Source organism: Rana temporaria, chromosome 8 (assembly GCF_905171775.1).
Source record: "Rana temporaria chromosome 8, aRanTem1.1, whole genome shotgun sequence".
Lineage (NCBI taxonomy): Eukaryota > Metazoa > Chordata > Amphibia > Anura > Ranidae > Rana > Rana temporaria.
The window spans coordinates 173,816,907-173,833,638 of NC_053496.1; the positions used below are offsets into that span (position 1 = coordinate 173,816,907).

Consider the following 16,732-nt stretch of genomic DNA (forward strand, 5'->3'; position numbering starts at 1 on the left):
AGAATATTGTGCCATGTCATTATCTTCTTGATTACAATCTGGAGATAAAGTCTGTCCTTTTGAGGTACTCCGGCCATCCTGTCCACCTGATGAAAAGGTTATTTTTTTTTTATTATCAATAATAACACCATTGTCATTGTTCATATTTTGCAGTCTGGAGTCAACTGTTTACCAGATGTTTGGCACAAAATTAGGTACAATAATAACACCAACAGAAGGATAGAAATCAGAAAAGGTGTTCAATGGGATCATTTGAGATTGTTTGGGGACATGACGTTGTAATGAGTAATATAGATGGACCTTTCATATGATGTACAGCATCTCCTCCTCATTTGTTGGGAACATGACGTTATATGGAGGAATGGAGATGGACCTTTCATATGGTGTACAGTATCTCCTCCTCATTTTTTGGGAACATGACGTTATATTGAGGAATGGAGATGGACCTTTCATATGGTGTACAGTATCTTCTCCTCATTTGTTGGGAACATGACGTTATATGGAGGAATGGAGATGGACCTTTCATATGGTGTACAGTATCTCCTCCTCATTTGTTGGGAACATGACGTTATATTGAGGAATGGAGATGGACCTTTCAAATGATGTACAGTATCTCCACCTCATTTGTTGGGAACATGACGTTATATTGAGGAATGGAGATGGACCTTTCATATGGTGTACAGTATCTCCACCTCATTTGTTGGGAACATGACGTTATATTGAGGAATGGAGATGGACCTTTCATATGGTGTACAGTATCTCCTCCTCATTTGTTGGGAACATGACGTTATATTGAGGAATGGAGATGGACCTTTCAAATGATGTACAGTATCTCCACCTCATTTGTTGGGAACATGACGTTATATTGAGGAATGGAGATGGACCTTTCATATGGTGTACAGTATCTCCACCTCATTTGTTGGGAACATGACGTTATATTGAGGAATGGAGATGGACCTTTCATATGATGTACAGTATCTCCTCCTCATTTGTTGGGAATGTGACGTTATATTGAGGAATAGAAATCTGTTGGGATTAGATATTATACTCAAAACAAATATTATATTTTTCAGATAAGTATTGGAGATTGATCTAGTATATGGCATACAGTATACCATCCTAATTTTTTGGTCACATTAGCTCAAAGAGTAGGTATACTGATTATGTTCTTCTAAATAGCAATGGCGAATTATTCTTTCAATATCTCTGGTAGGTTCCCATTACTGGATCCATCTGTTGGAAACATACACACAAACTGGCTGAATACTTTGCTTCTATGTGTTTATCAAATAATGGGAGATCTAGGTGGACCCTGCTTATAGACCTCCTAATAAAAAAGGGACAATAAATGGTTGATTGGACGTAACGCGTAAAGGCGGTCAGATCATGGAGTCAGATGATGGGGGATCTAGGTGGACCCTCCGTACTGCTCTCTCCTTTACAATACAGTCTCCTCTTACCCGGTGATGTGAGGGGCGGCTGATTCTCCATCATGACGTCCTTGTAGAGATCCTTGTGTCCTTCTAAATACTCCCACTCCTCCATGGAGAAATAGACAGTGACATCCTGACATCTTAGAGGAACCTGAAACACACAATTATAAAGTCACCATCCAGACACACCCCTTGTCTGTTACTGGATAATGTCCCAGAATTCCCGCCACCGCTCACCTCTCTCGCCAGCAGCTCAATGATCCGGTTGGTGGCCTTCAAGATCTTCTTATTGTTCTTCGGAATCGAATGTACAGAAGCCATAATGGAATTCTGTTCACCTTCTGAGGTCTTTTTCACAACTATGTAATCCTGTGATGGAGAATAGAAGTCACTTATATATTTTCAACCCAAACAAAGTCTCCTAACCAAACCCTAATGCACCTTCAAGCATTGAACCTTACTTTCAGAAGTACGAGAAGAGAAGTGAAGGGAAACTTCCAATGGGGACCCATGACAGCTGTCTAAGAGGGGATTTCTCTCACATTGGCAAGGATGTTCTGATCCTACAGAACAGGAAGTGAAGAGAAATCTCCATAATGAGATACATTTTGAGCCAGAACATGGGTAGAAGGGGGAAATCTTCTAATGGGGACCCATGACAGCTGTCTAAGATGGGATTTCTCCCACATTGGCAAGGATATTCTGATCCTACAGAACAGGAAGTGAAGAGAAATCTTCCAATGGGGACCCATGGCAGATGTCTAAGAGGTAATTTCTCCTACATTGGCAAGTATGTTCTGATCCTACAGAAAGGGAAGTGAATGGAAATCTTCCAATGAGAACTGTTGTCAGATGTCTAAGATGGGATTTCTTCCACATTGGCAAGGAGATTTTGATCCTACAGAACAGGAAGTGAAGAGAAATCTCCCCAATGAGATACATATGACAAATAAAACCCGAGGGCTATTTAGTCACCTGTCTACCAGGGAAATCTTTTACATTTTGTGCATTGCAAGTCTGCATTATTTGCAATAAATTACTGTAAACCATCCAAAAAGTATGGCCTGGATTCACGTAGGAGATACGACGGCGTATCTCCAGATACGCCGGCGTATCTCTGAGTCTGAGGCGTCGCATCTTGGCGCCTGATTCAAAGAATCAGATACGCCAGAATTAGTATAAGATACGACCAGCGTAAGTCTCCTACGCCGTCGTATCTTAACTGCATATTAACGCTGGCCGCTAGGGGCGTGTACGCTGATTTACGCCTAGAAATATGTAAATCAGCTAGATACGCCAATTCACGAACGTACGCCCGGCCGTCGCATTACAGATACGCCGTTTACGTTAGGCTTTTTCCGGCGTAAAGTTACCCCTGCTATATGAGGCGTATATAAGGCGTACCAATGTTAAGTATGGACGTCGGGCCAGCGTAAAATTTTCCGTTGATTACGTCGTTTGCGTAAGTCGTTAGCGAATAGGGCTGTGCGTAATTTACGTTCACGTCGAAAGCATTGGCTTTTTGCGGGTTAATTTGGAGCATGCACACTGGGATACTTTCACAGACGGCGCATGCGCCGTTCGGAGAAAGCGTCATTTACGTGGGGTCACAATAAATGTACATAATACACGCCCACATCTTCCACATTTGAATTAGGCGGGCTTACGCCGGCCTATTTACGCTACGCCGCCGCAACTTCGCTTTGAGAATACTGCACTTGCCTGTCAAAGTTGCGGAGGCGTAACGTAAATAGGATACGTTAGGGCCCGCACAAAGATGCGCTCTCCTACGTGAATCCAGGCCTATATATTTTCTAAAAGCAGAGGCCCTGGAGAATAAAATTGTGGAAGTTTGCGCAGCTCTATATCAAATGCATATTTTCAGAAAAAAAACAAACAAACAAACACTAAATTGTTACAAATGCTTATCAGAAAAAATAAATAAAAAGACAAAAAACATTAGTAAAGAAAAAAAGGGCAATACTTTGTTGTTAAAAAATGCATATATTTTACTACAGAAAAAACTATCTGTAAAAAATATATAAGTAAGGAAAAAAAAGCAATACTACATTGTTAAAAATTGTTATCAGCAAAAAAAATCTGTAAAAAATAAAAAAAATAAAAATTGTCTTGTAAATGATTAAACAATTTTTGGTTTAAATGAAGGTTATCCAATTTGTAATATTTTATTTCATTGCAAGTAGCATAAAAGTGGTATAAAAATCTATCATTTTTACAAAAGTTAAAAGCTATAAGCAAAAAAAAAATATAAACAAACAAATGTCTCCACTGGCAATTTTGCAGTGATCTGTCCTTGAAATAAAACTGTATTAAAAAACGTTCTTAGGCAGGGATCAGAAAAAAATGAAACAAACTTGGCCACTGCGCTCCCAGAATCCTCCTCACCTCTCCGGTCAGCAGGTAGATGATGTCCAGGGTGAGCTGTAATATTTGCTCGGAAAGGCGCTTGCAGTCTGCCTCCATGACTCTCACACTCTGCTCCACTCTCTTCCTGCAACAATTCTGCCCATCCCCCAATGATCAGCATTGTGGGTAAAAACACAGGCATTGTAGTGATTGGTTCTTCACGCCCATATTGTTGTAGACCAGAAGCAAAAGCTTTAAAGAGAATACCGTCAGCCATTGATGTGCTTATTAGGCTGCATTCCTAGTTGTCTTCACTCATGGGCTACAGTAAAATGGCCTTACAGAGGCTTACATTTATTCATTCAGGAAATGCAGAGGGGGGAAAAAAAGCAAACACACAAAAAAAATTTGCAACGCAAAATGGAAACAATACAACAAAAATAAAATACATTAAAAAAAATAACACGAACACACAAAAAAATTTACAAAGCAAAATGGGAAGCAAAATGGGAACAATACAACAACAATAAAATACATAAAAAAAAAACACAAAGTGCAACGCAAAATGGGAACAATACAACAACAATAAAATACATAAATAAAAAAAACAAACAAACAAACAAAAAAATTACAACGCAAAATGGGAACAATGCAACAACAATAAAATACATAAAAAAAATAACACAAACACACAAAAAAAGTACAACGCAAAATGGGAACAATACAACAACAATAAAATACATAAAAAAAAAAAACACAAACAAAGTACAACGCAAAATGGGAACAATACAACAACAATAAAATACATAAATAAAAAAAAAAAAAAAAAATTACAACGCAAAATGGGAACAACAATACAACAACAATAAAATACATAAAAAAATAACACAAACACAGAACAAAAATTTACAACGCAAAATGGGAACTAATACAACAACAATAAAATACATAAAAAAATAACACAAACACACAACAAAAATTTACAACGCAAAATGGGAACTAATACAACAACAATAAATGACATAAAAAAAACACAAACACACAAAAAAATTTGCAAAGCGAAATCGTAAGAATAAAACAACAATAAAACACAGAGGAAATACAATAGAAAAAAGAAACAAAACAAAAATTAATATGCAAAAAAATTTGCGAAGCAAAATAGAAAAAATTAAATAAAATACAGAGGAAACACAAAGGAAAAAATAAAAACGCACACACAGATTTGCAGAAAAAGGGAATTTTTTTTATAGATATATTTTTTCAAGCATACAGTATTTTGCCTAAAGCTGGCCATACACTGGTAGATTTATGGATGATCGTTCGTAAGAAAAGATTCTCAGTACATTTGATGACTTGGCGATTCCGAATGCCGATTGAAAGTGCTTCAAAATGTTGTTTGCTTCCAAATTTGATTTTATTATTCTTTATGAAATGGAACCCCATGTTGGACCTTCATCGTGATTTTAGCAATGTTCTGTGATTAGGTTCCCGAAAGCAGAAGGTGTTCCTCCAGTCAAATTTATTGGTGTTCGAAACCTGTTTATGGTGATATAAGGGAGGGTAAGTTCTCCTCTTTGTCATCTTAGTTCTGCTCTCTGTTACCTCAGTTCTTCTCTATCACCTCAGTTCTCCCCTCTATAACCTCAGTTCTCCTCTATCACCCCAGTTCCCCTCTATCACCTCAGTTCTCCTCTATCACCCCAGTTCTCCTCTATCACCCCAGTTCCCCTCTATCACCTCAGTTCTCCCCTCTATCACCTCAGTTCTCCTCTATCACCACAGTTCCCCTCTGTCACCTCAGTTCTCCCCTCTATCACCTCAGTTCTCCCCTCTATCACCACAGTTCCCCTCTGTCACCTCAGTTCTCCCCTCTATCACCTCAGTTCTCCCCTCTATCACCTCAGTTCTCCCCTCTATCACCTCAGTTCTCCTCTGTCATCTCAGTTCTCTTCTATCACCTCAGTTGATCACATGTGATTGCAATGATTGGTTCTTTTACTATTCTTTAAAGCGGAGGTTCACCCATAGAGAACACATTTTCCCCTTAGATTCCTGCTCGTTTTGTCTAGGGGAATCGGCTAGATGTTTTAAAATATGAGCCGTACTTACCGTTTACGAGATGCATCTTCTCCGCCGCTTCCGGGTATGGGCTGCGGGACTGGGCGTTCCTTCTTGATTGGCAGTCTTCCGAGAGGCTTCCGACGGTCGAATCCATCGCGTCACGGTTTTCCGAAAGAAGCCGAACGTCGTTGCGCAGGCGCAGTATAGAGCCGCACCGACGTTCGGCTTCTTTCGGCTACGAGTGACGCGATGGATGCGACCGTCGGAAGCCTCTCGGAAGACTGTCAATCAAGAAGGAACGCCCGCTCCCGAAGACCGATACCCGGAAGCGACGGAGAAGATGCATCTCGAAAACGGGTAAGTACTGCTCATATTTTAAAACAACTAGCCGATTCCCCTAGACAAAACGAGCAGGAATCTAAGGGGAAAAGGTAAAAAAATAAATAAATGGGTGAACTCTCGCTTTAATTAATCTCAGCTTGTCATACGTCTTGTATGTCACCGCGTTCTTGACGGTCGGAATTTCCGACAAGATTTGTGTGACCGTGTGTATGCAACACAAGTTTTTTTTTTTTGTTTTCAATTTCTTTATTAATTTTCTTTAAAAGTATAAGATTACACAAAAAGTCGGTCGACTTTTCTCGACCTATCATCTCTTTTTCCATACGTCACAAACGGCTAATACAATTAATACTTTTATAGACTCCCCCCCACCCCCAAAACCATCCCCCCACTTCTTTGGTGCTTAATTTCTTACTTTCTCTTCCAGCACTCGACTGTATCTCCTATTCTATTCCCTCCGGTTTATATTCCTAGTAGTTCGGCAAATCTTACTGAATATCTGTATTTTATCCAATCTCTCCACTTTTCTTCGAACCCCTCCATTTTTGAGCCAACATTCCGTCAGAAAAAATCCACGGTTTTCTTGACAGAATTTCCGATCGTGTGTACGCGGCGTTACACTGTCAAACCAGCTTCTACTGATACCTGTGCAGATAATCACACTGGAATAAATATTAAGGGCCAGATTCACAAAAAGCGGGCGCAACTTAACTTTTCCCATTTAAGTTACACCGCCGCAAATTTTCTGCCTAAGTGCCCGATCCACAAAGCACTTACCTGGAAATTTGCAGCGGTGTAACTTAAATCCGTCCGGCGCAAGGCGGGCCCAATCGAATGGGGCGAGTCCCATTTAAATTAGGCGCGCTCCCGCGCCGGATGTACTGCGCATGCTCCGTCGGGTAAATTACCCGACGTGCATTGCGCTAACTGACGTCGCACCAACGTCATTTGCTTAGACGTTAACGTAAATGGCGTCCAGCGCCATTCACGGACGTCTTACGCAAACGACGTTGATGTTGAAATTTCGACGCGGGAACGACGGCCATACTTACCATGGCTTAAGACAACTAGGGCTAAGCCCTAGTTTTACGCGGCGTAACTCGACGGAAACGACGTAGATTTAGATCGACGGGCCGTTCGGGGATCGCTGTAAGTCTTCATTTGCATATTCTACGCCGGCCGCAATGGCCTCGCCACCTAGCGGCCGGCCTAGAATTGTATCCTTAAGATCCGACAGTGTAATTCAATTACACCTGTCGGATCTTAGGGCTAGCTATGTGTAACTGATTCTATGAATCATTCGCATAGTTAGAAACAGAGATACGACGGCGTATCAGTAGATACGCCGTCGTATCTCGTTTGTGAATCTGGCCCTAAATGTCTAGTTAACATCTAGTCCATATACATGGTTTTCTATCTCAAGCACCTGAAGGGTGTGTTTTGGATCACTGTCATGTGTTGGCTAATCTTCTGCTTGTCCCTCTGCGTCCTACAGGAATAAAGTGGCACGTGGACCTATTAGCAAAGTTTTGGCTAATGTTTTGCTCTCCTGTCCCTCTGCCTCCTATTGGAATAAAGTTGTATGTGGACCCTTTAGCAAAGGATTGGCATTTTAGTTCAAAGTAGTCAGAGGAAGAAGGACCTTTTTACATTGGTGATCAATGGAGAAGGGTCCCCTTGTATTGGTGGTCAGGGGAAGAAGAACCTTCTTATAATTGGTGGCCAATGAAAAGGGTCCCCTTAGATTTGTGGTTGGGGGGGAAGAAAGACCTTCTTACTTCGGTGGTGAGTGAGAAGATTGCCTCTGGTACCAGCGGTTGCTTATCAAATGCCTAGTTTCCACTGAGTGGACCGGTTCAGTACATTTCAGTACGGTACGCTATTTTGGGTGTTTCCATTATGAAAGTGTGTCATAAAACCGAACCGTACCACACCATTCTGGGTCCTGCTTCAGATGTGGGGCCATAGAAAATGGAACGGTTCGGTTAGTACCGGAGCTACAATACATTCCACTGATTGGTGGACACGCTAGGCATTTTTTACACGCCCCCTGAAAACGTTGTACCTGACGAAACGTACGTCGGAGGCTGACCCAATCACGTGACGTGCCCCCCTGCCCATGGTAGCTGACAGCTGGGACGCCGAGCCGTGTTACGAAGCTGGCACCGCATCCGACGACCCATCCACGTATCAGACCGCAAGCTAGCGGTAATACGCCTGCAGCCCCAGTGCCGGGTAGGCACTTTTAAAGTAAGAGGCCAATTCGGCCATTGTAACAGTTTTTGTTTTTTCTATGTTTTTATGAACCAATAAATTTTTAAACCAATATCACACTATTGGCACCCCATTGCCCTTTTTTATTACATATCCTTATCTGGAATTCCTGGTATCGAGGTTTTAATCTGTCTTCCTGTCCGAAGTGTATGCAGGCACAAATCCCGCATAGGCGTTAATGACTATTGTTTAATTATAATAGTCCAGTGTTTCTGGTAAGCACATCCTTTTGCTTTGACACAACTAGTGGTGATAAAGAAGATTGGATCTGTGGTGATGGCTTTCTCCTCCTTTTTCACATAAAGCATTATCAACTAAGAAGATTTGGTGTTTTGACACATGTGTTATGCATTGAGCAAATACACTATTGGGACTACCTATCAAGTTTTTGACACAGACACTTTCCTATGAATGTTATTTTGTCAATTAATTTTATTTATTTTTTGCTACTATAGATAGTGGTATATATATACCTGTATTTATTTTTTCACAGGATCACTTTGCATATTATTAATTGGTATCACTGAGTGGTCTAGCGCCCTCTATTTATACCCTATTTTTTTAAAAACCTGTATGGCCCCTGACGGTCCGACTTGCAGTGGAAATGCTCATCAGAATAGACCGGACCATTCTAACCGTTCCAAACTGTACCGACCAGAACCGTTCCGCTCAGTGGAAACGAGGCAAAATAGGCAGAATTTGCGGAAACCTCTAGTAGCCTCTGGAGGAACCCTAGGGTTTCCACCTTGGTTGAGAAAGGCCGATCTACAGCATATATATTTAGTACCTAACACATCATTTTCTCCAAAGGCTCCAGTATGTCACCCTCCTAGTGTTGCCGATTAACAACATAGGAAACAAGAGTCCACAATATGTTTTAGCAATGATAACTTTATTTTATTGCTGTCATTCAATGTTGAGAAACCACCACTGTTCCTGTCCTTGTTGGAGACACCCCCACTTAATTCTTATCTTGATGAGACAGTAGAAAAAGATGCCTGCAGTGGTTGTATGTGGGTACTACGTCATTTGTCAAAAGTCAGGGATCCTAGATAATTAGATTACCAACAAAAGGTGGGGGTGGTGGTGGGGAGACTAGTACACCACAGCTCTACACTACAACAAGAAAAATGTGCAATAAATGATAAACCAGAGAAGACCTTTTTGTAAAAAGTGAAAACAAAAACAGACCACACCAAAGCACCTGAAAGTAGAATCTACCAGCTGGGTGGACTGACCCTTTTGAACTGCATCATTCAGTTCAGCCTATGAATCATCACCAGAATCTGATGTTGGGGTGATGACTTATCTGGTGGGAAGTTAGTGCTCCTTTGAGTTTAAAACATTTGCCACATTCTGAACAGGAATGTGGTCTGTCACTGGTATGACTTCTCATGTGCCTATCGCAGTTCCCTTTATCGGAGAAGCCCTTTCCGCACTCGGAACAGACAAAAGGCTTCTCTCCAGTGTGGACTCTGTGATGTCTATTGAGTTGCGATTTATCGGTAAAAGACTTTCCACACTCAGAACACGAGAAGGGCTTTTCCCTGGTGTGTGCTCTCTGGTGAAGAATAAGTTCTTGGTTGGTCACAAAGGACTTCCTGCACTCAGAACAGGAGTAGGGTTTCTGCTCATAGTGGACTTTCTGGTGGGCAGTGAGTTGTGATCGAAGGCCAAAAGACGCTTCGCACTTCAAACAGTTGTAGGGTTTTTCACCAGCGTGAAGTTTCTTGTGTTCCATCAGGCCATGATGCGTCATGTACTTTTTTTTGCAATCTGGGCAAGAATAGATCTCCTTGCCGGCATGCACCAACTGATGAATTTGGAGTTCTCTTTTTGTTTTAAAACCTTTCCCACATTCTGAACATGGAAACAGAACCACGACTTTGTGAATTATTGTGTTGTGGACAGACTCTGATAAAAGCATCTCATTGTCTCTCTTTGTAACGGTATCCACAATATTAGAAGAAGATTCCCCAGGATTAGAAGGATCTAGTGGTCCATTTGCAGTGTGACAGCTTGGTGGGATGTTTGGAATAAAAGTTTTGGATTCATCACAACTAAAGCGATCTGTTGATCTCTCCAAATGGTCAAATTTGTGATGTATATGTGGAGAATATTGAGCTATGCCATTATTTTCATTACAATCTCGAGACACGGAAAGAAGTCCTCTTGAGATATTCCAGCCATCACCCCCACCTGTTGGAAAGATGTTTTAAATAAATGACAACAGCATGTTCATTTTCATGTTCTGCGAGCATGTACGTCATTTCATGTATGATGGTTTACATGTTAACTGTTCACCGGAGATCTGGCACAAAATTAGATAAAACAATTATACTAACACAAGGATAGAAATCAGATAAGGTATGGTAAAATAATATGGCCTTTCATATGGTGTACAGTATCTCATTTGTTGGGAACATGACATCATATAGAGGAACGGAGATGGACCTTTTTATATGGTGTACAGTATCTCCACCTCATTTGTTGGGAACATGATGTTATATTGAGGAATGGAGATGGACCTTTTATGGTGTACAGTATCTCCTCCTCATTTGCTGGGAACATGATGTTATATTCAGGAATGGAGATGGACCTTTCATATGGTGTACAGTATCTCCACCTCATTTGTTGGGAACATGACATTATATTGAGGATTGGAGATGGACCTTTCATATGGTGTATAGCACCTGCTCATGTTTGTTGGGAACACAATGTTATACAGAGAAACAGAGATGGACCTTTCATTTAGTTTTTATTTTTGAGATTTGGGAATATTTAGAAAAATACACAGTTTATATTCTTCGGATGAGGACTAGAGATTGATCTATCGTATGGTGTACAGTATTTTCCCCTCATTTCTCAGGAAAATTAGGTGGTGTAGATACATTGACGATGTTCTTATGGACAACAATAGAAACATTTCCATCCTATAGAATGAGGATATTATATGGATTGAAGTACTGTCCCTACTTGACAAATTTTAACTAATTATGAACTTCGGTCAACTTAGTAAAAAAGTTTGAAAATAAAATTGTCAGCTATATAAATCCTGTATAACAATCTGTACTTGGTGGTCCACCGTTTATAACCGAGTCTCCTCTTATTGAATGGTATGACAGTCTGCTTTGTCACATTCAGTCAGTTTGCATACCTTATATTTAATACAAATGTGAAGTGCTGCATTTTGTGCATATAATACTTACCTGTGCTGATATCTCGAGATTCCTCCTTGGTAATTGTTACCATCATTTCAGCTTCTTTCATAGACAGCTGGTTTCCTCTCTTATACGTCTCGTCTTCCTCTTTAACCTCAATTTTCATATCAATGACTTCTACCCCCTTAGATGACAAAAATGATCAGCACTATTATCCTAAGACTACATAGAAGGATATAATCTAACACAGTTTAGCAACAATGTTGATATTGACACCCTCTGTGATCTACCTGATGATGGTGAGGGATGGTGTGACCTTCATGTGTGGAATCCCGGGAATACAGAGAACGGGGACATCTCTCTGGTGGGTTCCTATTACTGGATCCATCTGTAGGAAACACACACACTGACTGAATACATTGTTTCTATGTGTTTATCAGATGATGGGGGGATCTAGGTGGACTCTCCATACTGCTCTCTCCTTTACAATAAAGTCTCCTCTTACCCGGTGATGTGTTTGTGGGCGGCTGATTCTCCATCATGACGTCCTTGTGTCCTTCTAAATACTTGTCCATCACGCTACTGTGCTCCTCCTCTTGTTTTATCTCTTTTGTAATATTAATATTAAAATTGCTCCAGCTTCTACTCTAAATGTAACACAAAATAGTAAAAATGCAGCTAATGTGCAGATCATGATCTAATTACTACTAATTGTTAATGCTCTACCTGAGGATGGTGAGGGATGGTGTGATCTTCCGGTGTTGAATCCTGGGAATACAGAGGAGGGGGACATCTCTCTGGTGGGTTCCTATTACTGGATCCATCTGTAGGAAACACAAACTGACTGAATACATAGTTTCTAAGTATTATTTGGGTGATGGAAAATCTAGGTAGTGATCTCCCCCTCTTTATATTAAAGTCTCCCCTTACCCGGTGATGTGAGGGGCCGCTGATTCTTCATCATGACATCCTTGTAGCGATCCTTATATCCATCTAAATGCTCATTCATCACACCATCTTCTTTTAACTCTTTTTTAATAGTAATATTAAAACTGTTCCAGCTTCCAATCTAAATGTTAAAGGAACACAAAATTGTAAAATGCAGCTAATGTACAGATCGTTATGAAGTGATCAGTGATTATTGATCTTGTACCTGATGATGTTCAGGGATGGTGTGATCTTCCTGTGTGGAATCCCAGGAATACAGAGGACGGGGGCATGTCTCTGGTGGGTTCCCATTACTGGATGAATCTGTAGGACACAAACAAACACACTGACTGAATACATTGTTTCTATGTGTTTATCAGATGATGGGGGATCTAGGTGGACCCTCCGTACTGCTCTCCATTTTACAATAAAGTCTCCTCTAGTAAGGTGAGGTATCTAAGTAATGTTGATTTGGTGGTGGACAATCTAATGGCCACCAAAACAAGCAGTTGGCACAATGTTGGCTACTAACACTAGTGCTCAGTCCTTGCGAGCAATCTAATGCCGCGTACACACAGTCGGAATTTCCGACAACAAATGTTCGATGGGAGCTTGTTGTCAGAAAATCAGACCGTGTGTAGGCTCCATCGGACATTTGGTGTCAGAATTTCCGACAACAAATGTTTGAGAGCAGGTTCTCAATTTTTCCGACAACAAAAAGTTCTTGTCGGAAATTCCGATCGTGTGCAGCCAATTCCGATGCACAAAAATCCACGCATGCTCGGAATTAAGCAGAAGAGCTGCACTGCCTATTGAACTTAATTTTTCTCGGCTCGTTGTACATCACTGCGTTCTTGACAGTCGGAATTTCCGACAACATTTGTGTGACCGTGTGTATGCAAGACAAGTTTGAGCCAACATTCTGTCGGAAAAAAATACACGGTTATGTTGTTGGAATGTTCGATCGTGTGTACGCGCCATAAGAGTAGAAAAACAAAGCAATACAGAAAAGAAGGGGTGACCCAATACCAGAACAAGATCAGGAGGCACCAGACCAAAGATTGTCTGAATTTGGTGATTCTACCTCACCTGTTTCCTTCTCTAATTGGTTTCCTTCCATGTTACATGGCCAATCACCCCTCACATCTTCCTCCTCTTCTTCATTTGTAGATTCCACTTTGATATTGACTTTGAGACCTTCCAGTGCGGGATGAGAAGGATGGAAAACCTGACACACACAAGGATACAGTCACCATCCAGACACATCCCTTTGGATAATGTCCCAGAATTCCCAGCATTGCTCACCTCTCCCGTTAGGAGGTCGGTGATCTTCTTGGTGACTTCTAGGATCTTCTTTTCATTGTTTCTCTCTGGAGACAGTAAGGAACATAGAGGAACTGTAGTGGATTCCTGTCCATCTCCTAATGTCTTTTTTGCAACTATATTACCCTGTAGAGAGAGACAGAGTAGAATTATATAGCGTACTTTTCCCAACCAGATAACTAAACAAGCCAACATCCTATCATTATGGCCCATCCTTGTGCTAATCTTGTAACAACCTATTTGGGGGGTCCTCCTTATAGTGTGATGGTGTGCAGTCATTAAAAAAAGGACTTCCGTGGGTGGCACAGTGCGATCATGGAGGTCAAACTGGCCAGCCAGTTGTTAAATGACCTACAAGACATAAGAGCCGGTGTATTGTACAAGGCTGGATATGGTATACCGTCAACACACCGACAAGTGAAAAGCTCTTCTTTATTGCATGATCACATAGATAATGTTTCGGGAGTGTGCATGGACCCTTCATCAAGTATGTGATTCCATCATGCATGGTCCCGAAACTTGTTATACACAATTGGTCTCCAAACTGCGGCCCGGGGGCAGATCCGCTTTGCTTGTCTTTATCCGGCCCTTGGAGCATTTTTCCTTTCACTGATACAATACACTATTACTTCCACTGACTTCCACTGACACCAACAATGGTGCATAATTTCTGCTACTGACACCAATGATGGGGTTCATTTCCTCCCACTGACACCAACAACAGGGCACCATTCCTCCTAGACACCAACAATGGGGCACTATTCCTCCTACTGACCCCAGGACAATTTCTACTCCCACTGGGCACATTCCGGTCCCCCTAAAGTCTGAAGGACAGTAGACTTGCCCTTTGTTTAGAAAGTTTAAAGACTCCTGATATACACTGAGACTATATGGGAGTCGCTACAGTACTGTCTTTACAGTTGATTCCAGTATGGTGTTTGAAAAGGATAAGCTCGGGTTCGGTCTGGACATGTGGGGGCACTATTCCTCCCACTGACACCTAGGATGGGACACTATTCCTCCCACTGACACCAAGGATGGGACACTATTCCTCCCACTGACACCTAGGATGGGACACTATTCCTCCCACTGACACTTAGGATGGGACACTATTCCTCCCACTGACACCTAGGATGGGACACTATTCCTCCCACTGACACCAAGGATGGGACACTATTCCTCCCACTGACACCAAGGATGGGACACTATTCCTCCCACTGACACCTAGGATGGGACACTATTCCTCCCACTGACACCAACGATGGGGCACTATTCCTCCCACTGATGCCAAGACAATTTCTACTCCCACTGCCACAGTCAGGGGGTGTGAGGGGCAGGAAAAATGCACAGTTATTTTTAGTGCCCCCCAACTGGGGGGGGAACAGGGAAGCACCACAAACACACACAGTTGTGATGCCTCTATCGGCAAAAATTGATCGCTCTGTAGAGGACTGGTGGATTTAGATGCACGTCTAAATCTATACAAACACAAATTCTGTAAAAACATTTAACCAGTTATATCTCTTAAAATTATGTAATTTCTTAAAAAAGGGAAGACCTAAACTTAAATTTGAAAACAAAACAAAAAAAGAATGCATTAATTTTTCCTGGTAATACATCATTAAAATAAAAGTGTAGGAAAGTAAATTTTTCCCAGGCAGGTATCGTTTGCATAAAATACTAAATACCCATAATAAATAAATACATGTAATAAAAAAGTACCGATAATAACTAAATACCTGTAATAAATAAATACCCACAATAACAAAATCCTGAAATGGACAAATAGTAAGTAAGTAAATATCTGCAATAAATAAATACCCTTAATAAAAAAAATATATATATATCTGTAATAAATAAAAATCCATTACACCTAAATACAAACCTGCAATAAATAAATATATGTAATAAATAAATGCCCACAATAAAAAAAATCCTATAATTAATAAATTAATAGTACATAAATACCCATTATAAATAAATACCCATAATAAAAAAAAATCTGTAAAAAATAAATAACCATAATAAATAAATGCCTGTAATAAAAAATAAATACATGTCTGTAATAAAATAAATACCCATAATAAATATATACCCATAATAAATAAATACCTTTTAATAAACAAATAAATATCTGTAATAAATAAATATCTGTTAAAAATGCCTGCAATTAATAAAGATCTGTAATTAATACCCATAATAAATAAATAACTGTAATAAATAAATAGTTAGTAATTTACGCCTCATCAGATATATACCCCAAAATAAAGGGCGACAAAGTCTTCCACATACTTGTGATTTTTATGTAGCATTTCGGTACGGTAAACCCTCTAAGCGAACATCTGCGATTTAATTTAGAAAAGCTCCTCTCCCCTTTTGACACCCAAAATCACTGTAGATTTTTTGAAAACATAGGCACGTATCGGCAAAAAAAATGAAATAAACATGTTGGTGGCGCTCCCAGAATCCTCCTCACCTCCCCGGTCAGCAGGTAGATGATCTCCAGGGTGAACCGTAATATCCTCTCCGTCAGGTCGGTGCAGTTTGCCTCCATTGCTTGCACTCTGTTCAACTCACTTCCAATACTGTGCCCATCCCCCAAGTGGTTCCATTGCTCTCACTCTGTTCAACTCACTCCCAGTATATATATTGTGCCCATCCCCCAACGCACAGCATCATGGGTAAAAGCTGTTTTGTTACAGCCCAGCAAACCTGGAAGCACTATTCATTAAATATTGCCCAAAACCTAGATTAGCTATCCAAGTGCACCAAAGACTTTATGTTGTCTGAGAGCAGGATACATTTTTTAAAAGTTTTTTGTATGTTTTTTGTATTTTTTTTTTA

General features: G+C 40.6%; 1 protein-coding gene and 1 long non-coding RNA gene across 3 annotated transcripts in view; both read right to left on the reverse strand.

The window, feature by feature from the left end:
* The window catches only part of LOC120909420, a 173,209-nt gene extending 156,508 nt beyond the window's left edge, over positions 1-16,701 (reverse strand). Inside the window, exon 1 of the mRNA XM_040321185.1 lies at positions 16,365-16,701. Within this exon, the coding sequence (XP_040177119.1) occupies positions 16,365-16,442 (78 nt within the window). The 5' untranslated portion in view covers positions 16,443-16,701. The remainder of the gene's footprint in view (positions 1-16,364) is intronic.
* Positions 1,213-12,833, reverse strand: LOC120909436. Of its 2 annotated transcripts, none has more exons than XR_005741266.1 (3): positions 12,792-12,833; positions 12,569-12,707; positions 1,213-1,233 (listed from the first exon to the last, which is right to left on the reverse strand). It is a non-coding gene; the product is annotated as an uncharacterized LOC120909436 (long non-coding RNA). The 2 variants fall into 2 exon arrangements; XR_005741265.1 differs by lacking the exon at positions 1,213-1,233 and adding an exon at positions 12,423-12,462.
* Positions 16,702-16,732: the final 31 nt, after the last annotated feature.